We start from the raw sequence: 15,213 nt of genomic DNA, 5'->3' as shown, positions 1-15,213 counted from the left end.
AATGTCAACGAAGAGCGGATTGGCCTAAATGGAAAAATGCGATCCAGGCTGAATTGGATTCACTAACAAAGAGACAGGTATTTGGATCTATAATGCTGACACCACCAAATATAAAGCCTGTTGGCCATAAATGGGTCTTTGTTAGAAAACGTAATGAGAAAAATGAGGTGATGAGATATAAAGCCCGCCTCGTGGCACAAGGTTTCTCACAACGCCCTGGAATCGACTACGAGGAGACACACTCTCCCGTAATGGACATTATAACGTTCCGCTACCTTGTCAGTTTGGTAGTTTCCGAAAAACTTGACATGCAGCTGATGGATGTAATTACAGCATATCTCTATGGGGATCTAGATTCAGAGATATATATGAAGGTTCCGGATGGACTTCAATTACCAAAATCAAGTGGCTCTAAACCACGGAGCGCGTTTTCAATAAAATTAAGACGCTCACTATATGGATTGAAACAATCCGGAAGGTTGTGGTATAACCGTCTAAGTGACTACTTGATTGGAAAGGGATATATTAACAATGAAATATGCCCTTGCGTGTTCATTAAAAGAACAAGTTCCGGATTTGCAATTGTAGCAGTTTATGTCGATGACATGAACCTAATTGGAACTCTAAATGAGTTAAAGGAAACTGCTAAATATTTGGAATCCGAGTTTGAGATGAAAGATCTTGGGAAAACACGGTTTTGCCTCGGAATAGAACTCGAGCACCGTAGTGATGGGATTATGATCCATCAGTCAGCATATACTCAAAAATTACTAAGGCGCTTTAATGAAGATAAAGCAAAGCCTGTAAGTACTCCCATGATCGGCCGAAGTCTTGAGCCCACAAAAGATCCGTTTCGTCCAAGGGATGAGGACGAAGAATTATTAGAGGCTGAAGTACCCTATCTAAGTGCGATAGGCGCATTATTGTATTTAGCACAATGCACAAGACCAGATATCTCATTCGCAGTGAACTTGTTAGCTCGACATAGTTCTGCGCCAACACGCCGCCATTGGATTGGCATAAAGACAATCTTTCGATACTTAAAAGGTACGATTGATATGGGCTTGTTTTATCCCTACAGAGAGAAAATGAAAGACGGAAGATTGGGATCAGACCCTATGAGGCAAAAAGCCACCTTCCGTAATACAGACGCCGGCAACACCATCCATGGTGACCGACGTTCTCCTCCTCCCCTCCATCAAAATAAAAATAATGTTTTGATGGGCTTTGCTGATGCAGGGTATCTCTCTGACCCTCATAAAGGTCGCTCCCAAACAGGTTATGTCTTTACCATGGGAAGCACGGCGATATCTTGGAGATCTACAAAACAGACACTTGTCGCTACTTCCTCAAATCATGCAGAGATTATTGCTCTACATGAAGCTGTGCGTGAATGCATATGGCTAAGGTCTATAAATAGACACATTCGAGGAACTTGTGGTTTGAAGTTTACCACAGATAAACCTACATGCATTTACGAAGATAATGCAGCTTGTATTGAGCAAATGAAATTAGGTTTTATCAAGGGTGACAATACTAAACATATATCACCGAAATTCTTCTACAATCAGCAACAGCAAACACTTCTAAACATTAAAGTAAATCAAATCCGATCAGAGGATAATGTAGCGGACTTATTTACTAAGTCGTTACCAAAAACCCCTTTCGAGAAACATGTGAAGAGTATCGGATTAAGAAGATTATCCGAACTCTCATGATCTTCAGGGGGAGTCTAAATCAGGGGGAGTATCTGGAAACAGACTCCACACTCAAAGCGCGTTGCACTCTTTTTCTCCTTTGACCAAGGTTGTTTTTTCCCACAGGGTTTTATTACTTGGCAAGGTTTTTAATGAGGCAATTTCGAAGCGCACGACTTAGACAAATACTATCAACATGAAATATCCAAGGGGAGTGTTGTAGTATATATGAAACATGTTGTATTGTTCATAGTATAAAATGTCTATGTCATGTATAAGATAGGTATTTTAGGTATAGTGACTTGTGAGTCAAGCTTTATGCCAATGGGGAACAAATGTGGCAATCATCATCATCACAACCACAATGTGGAGCTGCAAATGGAGATGCCACAAAATGAGGCTACAAATGAAGATGCCATCAAGTTGTATCATTATTTACTTCAAATGTATCCCTATAAATACCTCCTTTGAATGAAATGAAATACACACTTGAATCTCTCTCTCTCTCTCTCTCTCTCTCTCTCTCTGTTAAATTTACATTGTCCTTAAACACAGACTCAATTATTTTTGCTCCCAGTACTTTCCTGGCAAGTACTTACACTAGTGGCTGGAAATGTCAATATCTCTCAAGGAAACTGGATCCAACTATTTACAATTGGACCATAAATGAAGACTCAAAATAATCCAGAAAGTCCACAAATCAAGTGATAGGGAACAATATAGTTAAAGTTTATTATAAAGCAGAAAGAGATTGGATGTGTGATGCACTAATAGATTCCTTAAGAAAACTGATCGAAATGGATATCCTGTTGCTTCTGTGTTTCTTGCTTGTTCTTGTACCAAATACCAAAGCAGATAATCATCATGTTCGTCAGCACTGCCCGAAATCAAGGTGTAGCCATGATGGTCCCCTGATCCAGTTTCCCTTCCGTCTAAAAGGTGATCCCCCCCACTGTGGAAATCCAGAGTTTGAGGTTTCTTGCAGCAGAAGCAACAACACCAATTTGACAATGATTCAGCTCTCCTCATCTTCAGGGCTGTTTCCCATCCAAAAAATCGATTACAATAATAGATATTTTGATGTCTACGATAGTGATGGTTGCATGGCGAGTCGCCTCCTTAATCTTACAATTTTTACTACATCCAGCTTGCTCTTTTATCCAGTACCTTATCACTGGAGCAGTGAGCATTATAACAGTTGCACTGAAAATTTCGGTCCCGAGCAATCTCCCTTTCCATATTCCGAGCAGTCTCCCTACTCAGATTACGCCCAATCTCCCTATTCAGATTATGCCCAATCTCCCTATCCAGATTCTGCACAACCTCCCTATCCAGATTCCGCTCAGTTTTTTAAAGAATTTGTATTATTAAATTGTTCCACCACTAAAAATGTTAGCAGAAGGAGAAACTACTACATGCCCGTCAGATGTCTCAGTGTCCCAGGGCACCATCAAGTTCTTGCTGTTGAACCCTCAATTTCTATAGATGACTTGCCGTTTCCGGTGTCAACTTGCACTACTTTGAAAAAAAAATTCTATCTTCCACTGAGAAGTGTAGATGACGGTGGTAACTACGACTGTGCACCGGACAACGTTTTATTACTCGAGTGGAAACCATGGGTTTATTTCCCAGAATGTCACAACTGCAGAGAAGTGTGCGAAATGGATTACAGGAGCAATCGAATGGAGTGCTATCCTTATCGGGATCTATATCCCTATTATGATATGCTGCAGGGTATGCTGTCTAATCACATAGCTTAGATATCTTTTTTTGAGTTGAAAAGATCTTTAATTACATTGCATTGATTTTTAGCCAAAAGTGATTTTGCTTTCCAAAATCTTTGATCGCCAAAGTAAATATCATGAATCAATTCAATATACATGTTTTCTGACATTTCTTCTCCCACTTAACAACTCAGGTCATGCCTCAACAACTAGGTCAATTATCATAGCAGCCAGTTTTATTCTCATATCAGCAATGGTGGCAATAGCCATCTGGTATTATGTGAAGAAATCAGACAGGATAGAGGAAAAGGAAAATCAAATCAAGATTGAAAAGTTCCTAGTTGATCACAAATCCCATGTACCAACAAGATACTCTTATGCTGATATAAAGAAGATGACAAATGGATTCAGAAAGAAGTTGGGTGAAGGAGGTTTTGGAAGTGTTTTCAGTGGAAAGCTTCCAAGTAATGGAGTTCCGGTAGCCATAAAAGTCCTCAAGGGTTCTAAAGGAAATGGAGATGATTTTGTTAATGAAGTGGGAACCATTGGTAGGATTCACCACATAAACGTGGTTCGTCTTCTTGGGTTTTCAGCTGAAGGAGGCAAGCGTGCTCTTATTTATGAAGACATGCCAAACAGCTCTCTGGAGAAGTTTATCACATCTAAAGATCGATCTAGTCATAACACTGCTTCATTTGATTGGATGAAACTTCGCAACATCATCACAGGTATAGCAAAGGGAATCGAGTATCTACACCAAGGGTGCGACCAAAGGATCCTCCACTTTGATATCAAGCCTCATAATATCTTGCTAGACCATGACTTTAATCCCAAGATCTCTGATTTTGGTCTGGCCAAACTCTGTTCCAAGGAAGACAGTCTTATATCTATGACTGCTGCTAGAGGCACCATAGGCTACATAGCACCTGAAGTGTTTAATGGAAACTTTGGTACCGTCTCCTACAAGTCAGATGTGTATAGTTTTGGGATGCTAGTGCTTGAAGTTATTGGAGCTAGGAAGGAATCCGCTGTTGCATCAGCCAACAGTGAGGTGTATTTTCCTGAATTGACTTATAAGAGTCTCGTTCAAGGAGAAGAGTTGGATTTGGAGCTAGGCGACGACGGAGATGCTCAAATTGCCAAGAGACTAGCAATTGTTGCACTTTGGTGCATCCAGTGGTACCCGGTGAATCGCCCTTCCATGAAAGCAGTTGTTAGAATGCTAGAAGGACCCTCTGAAAGCTTCATCATGCCACCCAATCCGTTTGCTTCAACAACTCACACGGAACCAACTGCAACAGCATCGAGTTGACTAGCCAGAATATAAAGCAAGTGGTTTCACGAATGCTCTTCTAATACATGTCTGCTAAAGGTGTACTGGTAATCATTTTGATCACCAGATGATCCACTGAAACTAGTGTATTAATTAAATATTTCTCAGAATATTTTGGATTTTTGGGGCAGATAGTTTCAATATCTCCCTGGCAATTATAATTTGATCACTTTAACAAATAGTCAAATTTGCCTTCTTTGCATGTGGTATATAAACACTGGTCATCACCAAGTTCTGGCCTTCCCATCCTCAACTACCATACATGACTTGCCGTTGCCGGTCTCAGCTTGCAGCACTTTGGTTACACATTTCTATCTTCTGGTACAAAGAGTTTCTGGTACCAGTTACCAATGTGAACTGGACAATGTATTATTGCTAGAATGGAAACCATCGCAATATTTCCCAGTCCCAGCATGCCAAAACTGTACAGCAGAAAGAGAAAGTTGTGAATTCAATAACACAAGCAATCACATTTTGAGATAAGTAGAACCACTGATCCAGGGCCTCTTCAAGACTTATAGAAAAAATTTTGAAATGTGCGTTGCAAAGAACATAACTCAAAAATTTCTAATGAACTCAGGTACTAGGTCAATTGCCATAGGGGTGACCACAGGTTGCTTTCTTCTCGTATCCACAGCGGTAGTAGCCATCTTCTACTACATGAGACAAACAAACAGAACAGAGCAAAAGGAAAATCAACAAAAGATTGAAAAGTTCCTAGATGATCACAAGTCCCATGTACCAACAAGATACTCCTATGCTGATATAAAGAAGTTGACAAATGGATTCAACAAGAAATAGGGTGAAGGAGGTTTTGGAAGTGTTTTCAGTGGAAAGCTTCCCAGTAATGGAGTTTTGGTCGCAGTAAAAGTCCTCAAGGATTCTAAAGGAAATGGAGATGATTTTGTTAATGAAGTGGGAACCATTGGCAGAATTCATCATGTCAATGTGGTTCGCCTACTTGGCTTTTCTGCTGAAGGAGGGAAGCGTGCTCTTATTTATGAGCTCATGCCAAACAGCTCCCTAGAGAAGTTTATATCTTCTGCACGATCCAACGATACTCCATTTGATTGGGAGAAACTTCGCAACATCATCATCGGTATAGCAAAGGGAATTGAGTATCTACACCAAGGGTGCGACCAAAGGATCCTCCATTTTGATATCAAGCCTCATAATATCTTGTTAGACCATGACTTCAATCCAAAAATCTCGGATTTTGGTCTCGCTAAACTCTTCTCCAAGGAAGAGAGTATGATATCTATGACTGCTGCAAGAGGCACTGTAGGCTACATTGCCCCAGAAGTGTTCAATGGCTACTTTGGAACCGTCTCCTACAAATCGGATGCATGGGCGGATCCAAGTAGAAGCCTGGGCGGGCTGGAGCCCGTCCGAGATTTTTAGGCTTAAAAAGGAAATTAGATGTATACTTTAATTGATGTGGGTTTAAATGTTTAATTGACGTGGGTAAGTGGGTTTAATTAATTTCAAAACTTATCAAGGTCGATCAATGGGTCTTCTTTCTGCTGTGCAATTGTTGTGGGTTTAATTGATTTCAATACTTATCATTTTATCAATTGTTGTGTTATCTCAATATCTCGGCCAGGAGCTTGGCCTCATTCGAATGTCAAGTAATCAATTCAAGTTTATAGAGTTAACTTTGCAGATTGGGCTTGAGTTTATTTGCTAACTATTTCGTCCTATCCATGGCTTTATATTCAGAACAAACTTTTGGGTTGAAAAAAAAAACTATATATATGATGTATATTTTTTGTTTATATGTATGTTTGTTTAACGAAGCCACCCGAACTCTCAAATTATCGAAGTTAAACTCCTCTCTGGCTCTTCCATTCTCTACGTCCATCACAAATTCTTATTCTTCTTCTTCGTAAAAATGCCTAAATTACGGACTAAATTCAATCTTTGAACACTTGAACTCTCAAGTTCTTATCTGCCCACTCTTGCATTCGCACACATGTGCATTATTGTACTAAAAAAAAAAATTTTGGGCTTCGTCCAAAGGGACACATAAATATGTAGCCCTCCCTATTTTCAAATCCTAGATCCGCCACTGATCGGATGTGTATAGTTTTGGGATGCTAGTGCTTGAAATCATTGGAGCTAGAAAGGAATCTGCTCTTACATCTAACAACAGCCAGATGTATTTTCCTGAATTGATCTATGAGTGTCTAAATCAAGGGGAGAAACTGGATTTAGAGCTAGGTGACGATGGAGATGCTCAGACTGCTAAGCGACTAGCGATTGTTGCACTTTGGTGTGTATTCAGTGGTACCCAGTGAATCGACCTTCCATGAAAGGTTGTGAGAATGCTAGCAGGGGCATCTGCAAACTTAATGATGCCACCCAATCCGTTCGCTTCCACAACTAAAGCGGAACCAACAACAGCACTTCCAACTTAATTTGCCCCACATTGTAGAGCAATTGATTTCAGTAATGTAATTCTTCTACAAGTCTGTAAGACCAATAAACATGACATCTAAATTTCTAATACAGGAATTTGGAAAGGGCACTTCTCCATTGATGTTTCAAATCAAAATTTTTGTTGCAAAGACCTAAGTTTAACTTATTATGTATGCATGCAAAAGAAAATTCTCTGAAACCATTTTGAGGTATTGGAATTAGGTTAAGGGTTTAGCTAACCACTGTTCCTAGCATTCTGAGAAGTCAATCAATCCAGAAGAACTATACTTTAACATATGATATATAGACTTGGAATAAGGTGTTGTGCGGAAGCGTAACAAACACAATGTATTGATATGAATTCAACAATAACAAACAAAGCAAAAGAAAACAACTAATAAACAAACCATAAAGAACACAAAGATTTATAGTGGTTCACTCAATCAGTGTGATTGAGCTACATCAACTCTCGGAGCCGGCAGGAAATTCCACTATGATCAATTTGGAGAAATATACAACTAGAGTTTATGAACAACTCTCTCTATCCAAATCCCCAATACACCCAAACCTATTAACTCTCCTTTGATTCAAATAGAAAAGAAGAAGAATACTTACTTCTCATATATAATAGATAGCAACACCAACAACTAAGCTTAAGAAGCTTCAACTATGGAGTAGCTAAGTCACCAACAAAGAGAGGAAGGCTCAAGGAGTATTCAAGGATGGCTTCTTATGTTTCTCTCTTCTTCTAAATGATTCCCTTACGGCTGCCAACTTCAAAGGCATATATAGATGTCTACACATCTGTAATTAACCTAGCACATGCAGCTCACATGGGATACCAACTTGGGCCAAGCCCATCAAGTCAAAGCCAACATCAACATGAGACAACATGCATTTGGAACCTGACCCAATCAAACTAGAAATTTCTATGACAACGAGAGATTATGGTAAATCATGTAATGTATAATATAGTTGATTCAAAGTGAAATAGTTGAAAATTTCTGTAGGTACTGGAAAACTTGTACATACCATGATACCAGAAGTTGGAATTGGCGCGAACCTGCGCTGGTGGCCCCAGGGCTTCACTCTATATTCTACAAACCATGTCGATCTGACAGTCTGAGAATTAGAGGAGATGGTACACTGTTCTGTAATTGTCAAAGTGATGATGTTGCTGGGATTAATTTTGACTGAGCTTTCCTTTGGGCTAGGTAATGATGTTCATAACAATTCCCCTTTTTCTTTTCTTCTTTTTGGAAAAAAAAAAAAACAAATAATTTGAGGGAAATAATTATACAATATGTTTAATTGCTTTCTACATGTTCTTTCATATTAAAAATTGTTTTCTATTTAGTTCATTTATTCTTTCTGTAATCTTCATTAACCGATATTATCCTTTTTATTTTTTCGACTATTTAGCATTGTGTATCACTTATTCTGTCAATTTCGGTTTTCAAACTGTTGTCAGTTGTCACTCTATTTTTCGTGGAGTAAAAAGTAAGACAGACCAATAGCGTTTTGTTTGCTCTTTAGAAAAATAATGCATTGCCAAAAATTAAAATAATGGAAAATCTCTCCATTGCTTGGATTATGGTATTTATTAAATAAATAAATAATACAAAAAGAAATTATCCCCCGCCAACGAAACCAAAAATAACTAACTTCCAAAACTAGCCAAATCTTTCAGTGGCTGCAAACTGAAACCTTTCTCACTAGCATTGATTACATGATACACACTTGCGAAAAAATGGCTTCTCTTCTCTTCCTCCAACCTCTCACCAATCTCTCTTCCTCCACCACCCTCGTCTTTCTCCGTAATCCCCACCACATCCCCACTTCAACCTCCCTTAAACCCTCCAACACCCCCAAACCCCTCACATTCAAATCCTTCACCACTTCCTTCTCCCTCGCCGAATCCGACTCCCCCAAATCTTTACAACCCGAAATCCGACCCGTCCTCCAAGAACTCGCTGTAATCACCCATCTCCGAATCAAATTCTCAATGCCCATAAACTTGTTCTCATTTCTTCGATTTAGTTTGAATTCAAAGTTTCAATCTTTTGGTTTTATTTTTATTTTTTTTGTTTTGGTTTGTGTTGCAGGACAGCTTTGATCTTCCTCCGGACTACTTTGCTAAGCTGCCTAACGATCTTCGTCGCGACGTAAGTAACAATTTTGCGACTTTTTTTTTGCGAACCCAGTTTTGTGAACTTGATGAAGATGTGAATGTTGAGGTGACAAAGTGTTTGAAAATTTTGTTTCTGTTGGGTATGTATGAAGCTGAATGACGCTGCTTTTGACCTTTCAAATGGAAAGATCATTGATGAGGTTAGTTATATATGTTGTTTATATTGCTCTGGCTCTGCATTTTTTAATTTGGTTATGGTTTCAATTTGTTGTGAAGCAATAAAAAAACATGCTTGATAGAAACGAATGGATATACATTTCACTTTTGGTCCCCTAAAATGTCCTCAACTTTTCAAGTTTCTACAGTTCTGTTCAATCAATTCGCGTCCTAAATTTGTTATCTTTAGCTAGAATGGTCTATTCATAGGCTTGAAAGGACTAGTATGCTGGATATTTTTACCATAGAAGCTTATATTCCTCCATGTTAGTACTGTATATATAATGTAAAGTATGCCCATTACTTAATATCCGTGTTAGTTGTATTCCTTGTAAGCATACCTGAAGATTAGAAATTTCAAGAATCAGTAGATAAAGGAGAGACCATTGCAGGATTTTCAGCCATATTACTGTCTGATTTTACCCATGAAAAGTAGCAAGCCAGTACTGTTGTTAATTATCCTTTTCCGCATTCATATGCCTAACCCATTCAACTGGGATTTATTGCTCAGACACCACTGTGGATGTTGTAAATTAAGATAATATATGTTCTGTACCATGCAGTTCAAAGATCTGATGTTCCTACATGTTATTACTTACCCTTATCCTTGGTCTCTTGTTTAGCTTTCTAATGAAACACAGTCAAGTTATGGTCTTTTAATCCTCTCTTACAGTGTGGTCAAGAGTTGGGGGAGACATTGTTAAATCTCTCTCGTGCATGGGAAGTAGCTGACACATCAATGTCGCATAGTTTAGCTAGCAAGCTCCCTGACTTGGAAGAATCTTTGACAGACAATGCCAAATCAGGCAATAATAGACTTATGTACTCTTGATGATTAGATATATTCTTCAGAGATTGATTCAAAGCCTGTATCTATTTTGTTATAGCACTTGGGAAGCGTTTGGTTTCGGCTGGAAGAAGGTTCCAGTCTATGGGACAGTATGGTGAAGGCGAACTACAAAAGGTGTGTTACATTACTTGAATCTAAGTTTTGGACAGATCTATGTGGAATTGCGGATCCAAGTACTTTGGCCTCAAACCATACTTGCAGAATTTTATGTACATAATTAAGTCTCACAAATCTTTAAAATAGCAGTACTTTTGACTCATTTTAACCATTGTAGATTGCAAAAACACTGACCAGGGCCGGAAAGCTTCTATCTGCAAGTTCAACTTCCACTGTGACTGATACAGAACCAAAGAATGAAAGCAGGATGCTGAAGGTAGACAACAGCACTTCACTTATTGAAAACAAAGGATTTTTTTTCCCCTTACATCCCATGGCAATGGTTCAGTTACATGATGTCGCTTTTGGGAGCGCACAATTTAACCCTGAAAATATCGTTAGTAGTATAAGTAAGTAGGGATCGTTCTATTCCGGGGATTGAGGGTACACCTGTAATTGTGTAACAAATAAAGAAAAGTATTATTTACAAAAATAAAATAAAGAATATAAATATATACAATTGTATAAACAAATAAAGAATTAAAATAATAAAGTATTATTTACAAAAAAAATAAAGAATAAATATATACAAGTAAACACAAATAAGGGAGGGGGGTTTAAGAATTATAGAATTGAAAATTAAGATAAATAAAATAAAGAAAATGTAAAAACATATATACAAGGGTGGATCGCAAGGAACAAAGATCAAAACCACATCCATATGCAAGAAATCCAATTACAATTCCTATAGTTGATTTTAAATGTCATGAGAGAGGAGTTGATCATGTGAAACATTCGAAAGCAAATGAATTCCCATATTTTACTTTTCAATGCTAATTAACCTAAGCGAAAGCACCTAGATTAATCCTATCAAACATGCAATCAAGCCCTAGAAAGCTAGTCAATCATGTCATGTTTAACGCATTACACATAGAGAAAGGCTATCAACTCAAGTGTACAACTTAGTATGGAAAAGTCCACCTAATTGCAATCCTCTTTAATTAAATTCGGTCTTTGCACAAAACCTTTACTACTTTGATTCAAGTTTACACAAAACGAAAAGTCGATTTCATGTTCTTAAACCTAGCACCAATTATATCAAAACCCTAAGTGTTTGCAACCACATAAGATTAAAATACAAAAGTTTTCTATCATGCAAATTTAATTAAACAAACCCACATAAGCAACATAAAAATCAACATATAGAAATCACAACTTTATCTCAAAACATATAAACGGGCTTTAAACTTTGCCCTTAACATTATTTGTTAACTAGAATTCATAGTTTTACAAAATCAAACAAAGAAAACAAGAGAAAGGATATAATACACCTTGAAAGATGAATGATAAAGCCTTGAGACGAAGAACTTGAAGATCCTTGAAAGCAAGCAATCTTCTAGGGACGACACAAGGGTGGATGGCGGTTGGGAAATTGATGTATTGCATGGCTTCTCTTTCTCTTGGCTTGAAAATGAAGAACAAGAAAACTAGAGAATGGAAAAGAAATATGGAGAGGAAATGGTGAGACAAGGAGATGAAATGGATGAAGGAATTTATGAGAAAATGAAAACTAAGGAAAATGGAGAGGAAATGGTGAGACAAGGAGATGAAATGGATGAAGGAATTGGTATTTTGAGAGTGAGAGGAGAAGTGTATTTATAGCCCAAAAAATGATGAATGGAGGGTGGAGATGAACATAAATGAAGGGCTAGATATGTTAGACAAATTTGTAAAAAAATATCTTCCCACTTGTTTATCACTTGTTCAACTTGAATTGATTTTCCTCCTCAAGATTTTCCACTTCCTTGCAACTTTGATTTTCCTCCTCAAGATTTTCCACTTGCTTGGAGGTCCTAAAAATAGAAACTAATAAGAAAAATAGAAACTTTCCTAAAATGAAAAATGGCAACTTTCCTAAACTGAAAATGGAAACTTACTAAAAATGATAAATAGAAACTACAAAAATATAAACTTTCTACAAATAGGAACTTTCCCAATCAAAGAATGGAAACTTTCCTAAACAGGGTTTTAATAAGGAAATAACGTAAGAAATGTAGGGAAATGCAGTTAAAACGTCGCATTAAAATGCTCCTATCATTACACCACAGATGCAGTTGACATGAAGTAATATTGTCGTTTCCAACTGCAGTTTGGAGAACTTCAGCTCGAGCTTACATCAGAAAAAGCTACTGTTGGGGCTATCATCAGCTTTGCCTTCGGGTATATATACCTATAATAAGTTTCATGTTCTAGTTTTTATTGTAACAGTGGGGTCCAAGTGTGACAGAAATTTCTGCTCTTTTTCTCCCTGAAATTAGGATTCTTTCATGGCAACTGGCTCAAGGCGTCCAAAACACCCCAGAGAGTTCATTGCAGTATGCAAATGACAATGCTTTGCTGCTGGCTAAGGTGCTTTAAAAGTACTTGTAGTTTTTTTTTTTCCTTCCTATTTTAACCTAGTACTGCATACTAAAGTTTGACAAATGATCTGAACGCAGTCTTTGAGGGGAGCTCTACTTGCAGCCTGCTATTCCTCAGCCTTATTGTCTGCTTTTACTACCTTCGGACTTATCTTACTTGGAAGGCAACTAAAGTCACCAAAAGAAAAGTGAGCTTCTTGGTGTTGTTTGCCTTAGTTTTGCCTTTTTTTCTTTCTATTTCCTGTATATGCACAAGTCAATCCATGAGTTGTACATCGAAAAATCAATTACAGATATATTGCTCAGTAGCGATCTCAAGGAGTGTACAAGCTCGATAACAAATCAACTCTATTATGTCATTCCTCTGAATACTGTTCCAACTTGGGAGTTCTTCTGAGTTATTGTAATATATGAGCAAAAACCAGAGAGAGAGAGAGGCACAAAAGCAGAGCAAAGCAGTGAAAGCACCAAATATTGTAATTTATGAACCTACAGTATTGGTCTAACAGCTCAATTAAAAAGAACATCTTCTGTGCTAAAGCTAAGCAATTATATGTACAACAATGACATGTTTGCTCCAAATTGGCAATTTCCCTGTAAATTGTATTACTAGGCATGAAGCTTTGACCTTGACCTCATCTGTCCACAACTTGGGCCTCGGGGTCATGCCTTTACTGGTGTGTTGCCTCAGTCCACTTCCCTCTATCAATGGTTGTGACAAGGGTCTTCTGAGGTTTGTTTTCAAGATTACTCTCAAATCAGGTTCGATCAGTCAGTCCAGGGGCAAAACAATAGACAGTGCTGCTTGTCTTTGGGTATCACCACGTAAAAATTTTACACAACGGAGAGGATACAAGCTTTCTTAGAAGAGGTTTCAATGCTGTTGGCTGAGAGTTTGTGAGAGCAGGACATGGCAAAGTTAGATACTTGGATATTTTACTCGAGTTCGAGGTACCTCTGTTCAAAGATGAAAATAACTCGGAGAAAAAATACAGACCAAGTAGAGGGCACAAAAGATGACTATCAACTAAGCTTCTCTTTCTAATAGTTCAGGTTACGGTTGTCACTTCGCTATCACTACTCTTATTGCATGTAGATCAATATTTCTAATTGGCGGCTCAACGTACATAGATGATGTTAAGTTTTTACTATGTTTTGAACATATTACATCTAACAAATTTACAAAAAGAGGGAAATTCTAATCCCACATCATAAACATTATGAATGATATACTCGTTTATAAGGTTTAACATCAAACATTCTTATTGCCGAGCCTTGTAACGGGGGCTTGTAACTAAGTAGGGCATTAAAGTGATTGATTGTATGAGGCATGAACGGAGTAAGGACTTTAGTTACACATTGTTGTTTACATGTTTAATTTAATGTAATTTAAGTTATACATCTTTACATTTGTTCAAGTTACATATTTAATTTAATGTTATATCGTCCCAGTTTCTGAATATTGAAAAAAAAAACAAAAAAAAGGTCGTATAAATAGAATAACTTTTTTATTATATCGATTAAGTTATATCTTCCGAACTAATAAAAAAAAACAACCTATATATGCAATCACTTTTTTATTTTCCATTCTTGTTTACTTTTCATCTTCACATTATATTGGTTAAGTTATATCTTCCCAACTTCGGAATATTAAAAATAAATAAATTCCTATAATACAAGAGAGTTCCTTTAAGACATTTTTAAAATTAAATTGTCCCCCCTCCTCCTTTTCTTTCATTTCTCTTTAAACCCTTCATTCACTCTCTATCTCCCTTTGAGAGAAACCCTAACTTCATTCGGCGGCGGCCCTGACATCTCAACTGGCCTTGGCCTCGCCAATGTCAAGTGGTTTTGCTACCGGAGGGGGACTGAATAGGTCTGTTCGAGCAGTCCCTTGTGATTGGGTTGTTCAAGCTTTCTGGCAGGTGAAGTTTTGGCTTTGGATTTCTGGTAGGAGAACTCTAGGTGGTGGCCTATTTGAAATTGGTGGCGGTGTGGATCAGAGTAGCTGAAATTGAGGCGGGTTCGTGGTGAACAACTTGTGGCGGCATAGTTCATCGTGACTTAGGTCGTGGCAGACTCGGGGTGGCGAGCATGTCGGGCAGGGGTGGAGCTGCGCTGGAAGGTTTGGTGGTCTAGAGGTGGAGGTTGGACCTGGGCCTTAAGTTGGTCTTCTTCTTGGGTTACTTTGGACTGCAAAATTTTAGACTAGAGCTTTTTGCCATAGGCCCATCTCTATGTTTTTAGTTTTCGTCTAATTACAATAATTTCATTGTATTTAGGAAGCTATGCACCTGTATGTGTTTTATGTACCTCTAGCGCCTCTAG

At 37.9% G+C, this 15,213-nt stretch overlaps 3 protein-coding genes across 3 annotated transcripts; all 3 read left to right on the top strand.

Annotated features, from left to right (window-relative positions):
• The first annotated feature begins 2,463 nt into the window (after window positions 1-2,463).
• LOC112192362 (rust resistance kinase Lr10) lies at window positions 2,464-5,135 on the top strand. The gene is made up of 2 exons (XM_024332045.2): window positions 2,464-3,431; window positions 3,616-5,135. Exons 1-2 carry the CDS (start codon window positions 2,495-2,497, stop codon window positions 4,731-4,733), a joined length of 2,055 nt encoding a protein of 684 aa, XP_024187813.2. The 5' UTR covers window positions 2,464-2,494; the 3' UTR covers window positions 4,734-5,135.
• On the top strand, window positions 4,781-7,411 carry LOC112192432 (rust resistance kinase Lr10-like). Its single transcript, XM_040516418.1, has 3 exons — window positions 4,781-4,801; window positions 5,556-6,099; window positions 6,834-7,411. The coding sequence occupies exons 1-3, from the start codon at window positions 4,781-4,783 to the stop codon at window positions 7,049-7,051; spliced, it is 783 nt and encodes a 260-aa protein (XP_040372352.1). The 3' UTR covers window positions 7,052-7,411.
• A 1,380-nt stretch (window positions 7,412-8,791) lies between these two features.
• Window positions 8,792-14,359, top strand: LOC112192366. The gene is made up of 11 exons (XM_040516640.1): window positions 8,792-9,147; window positions 9,278-9,337; window positions 9,456-9,503; window positions 10,193-10,325; window positions 10,407-10,483; window positions 10,644-10,742; window positions 12,615-12,685; window positions 12,784-12,874; window positions 12,964-13,073; window positions 13,179-13,192; window positions 13,791-14,359. Coding segments are annotated over exons 1-11 (951 nt in total). The 5' UTR covers window positions 8,792-8,901; the 3' UTR covers window positions 13,793-14,359.
• Window positions 14,360-15,213: the final 854 nt, after the last annotated feature.

Source organism: Rosa chinensis, chromosome 3 (genome assembly GCF_002994745.2).
Source record: "Rosa chinensis cultivar Old Blush chromosome 3, RchiOBHm-V2, whole genome shotgun sequence".
Taxonomy (NCBI): Eukaryota; Viridiplantae; Streptophyta; class Magnoliopsida; order Rosales; family Rosaceae; genus Rosa; species Rosa chinensis.
Note: the sequence above shows the minus strand (reverse complement) of the source record. Positions and strands in the feature narration are given on the sequence as shown.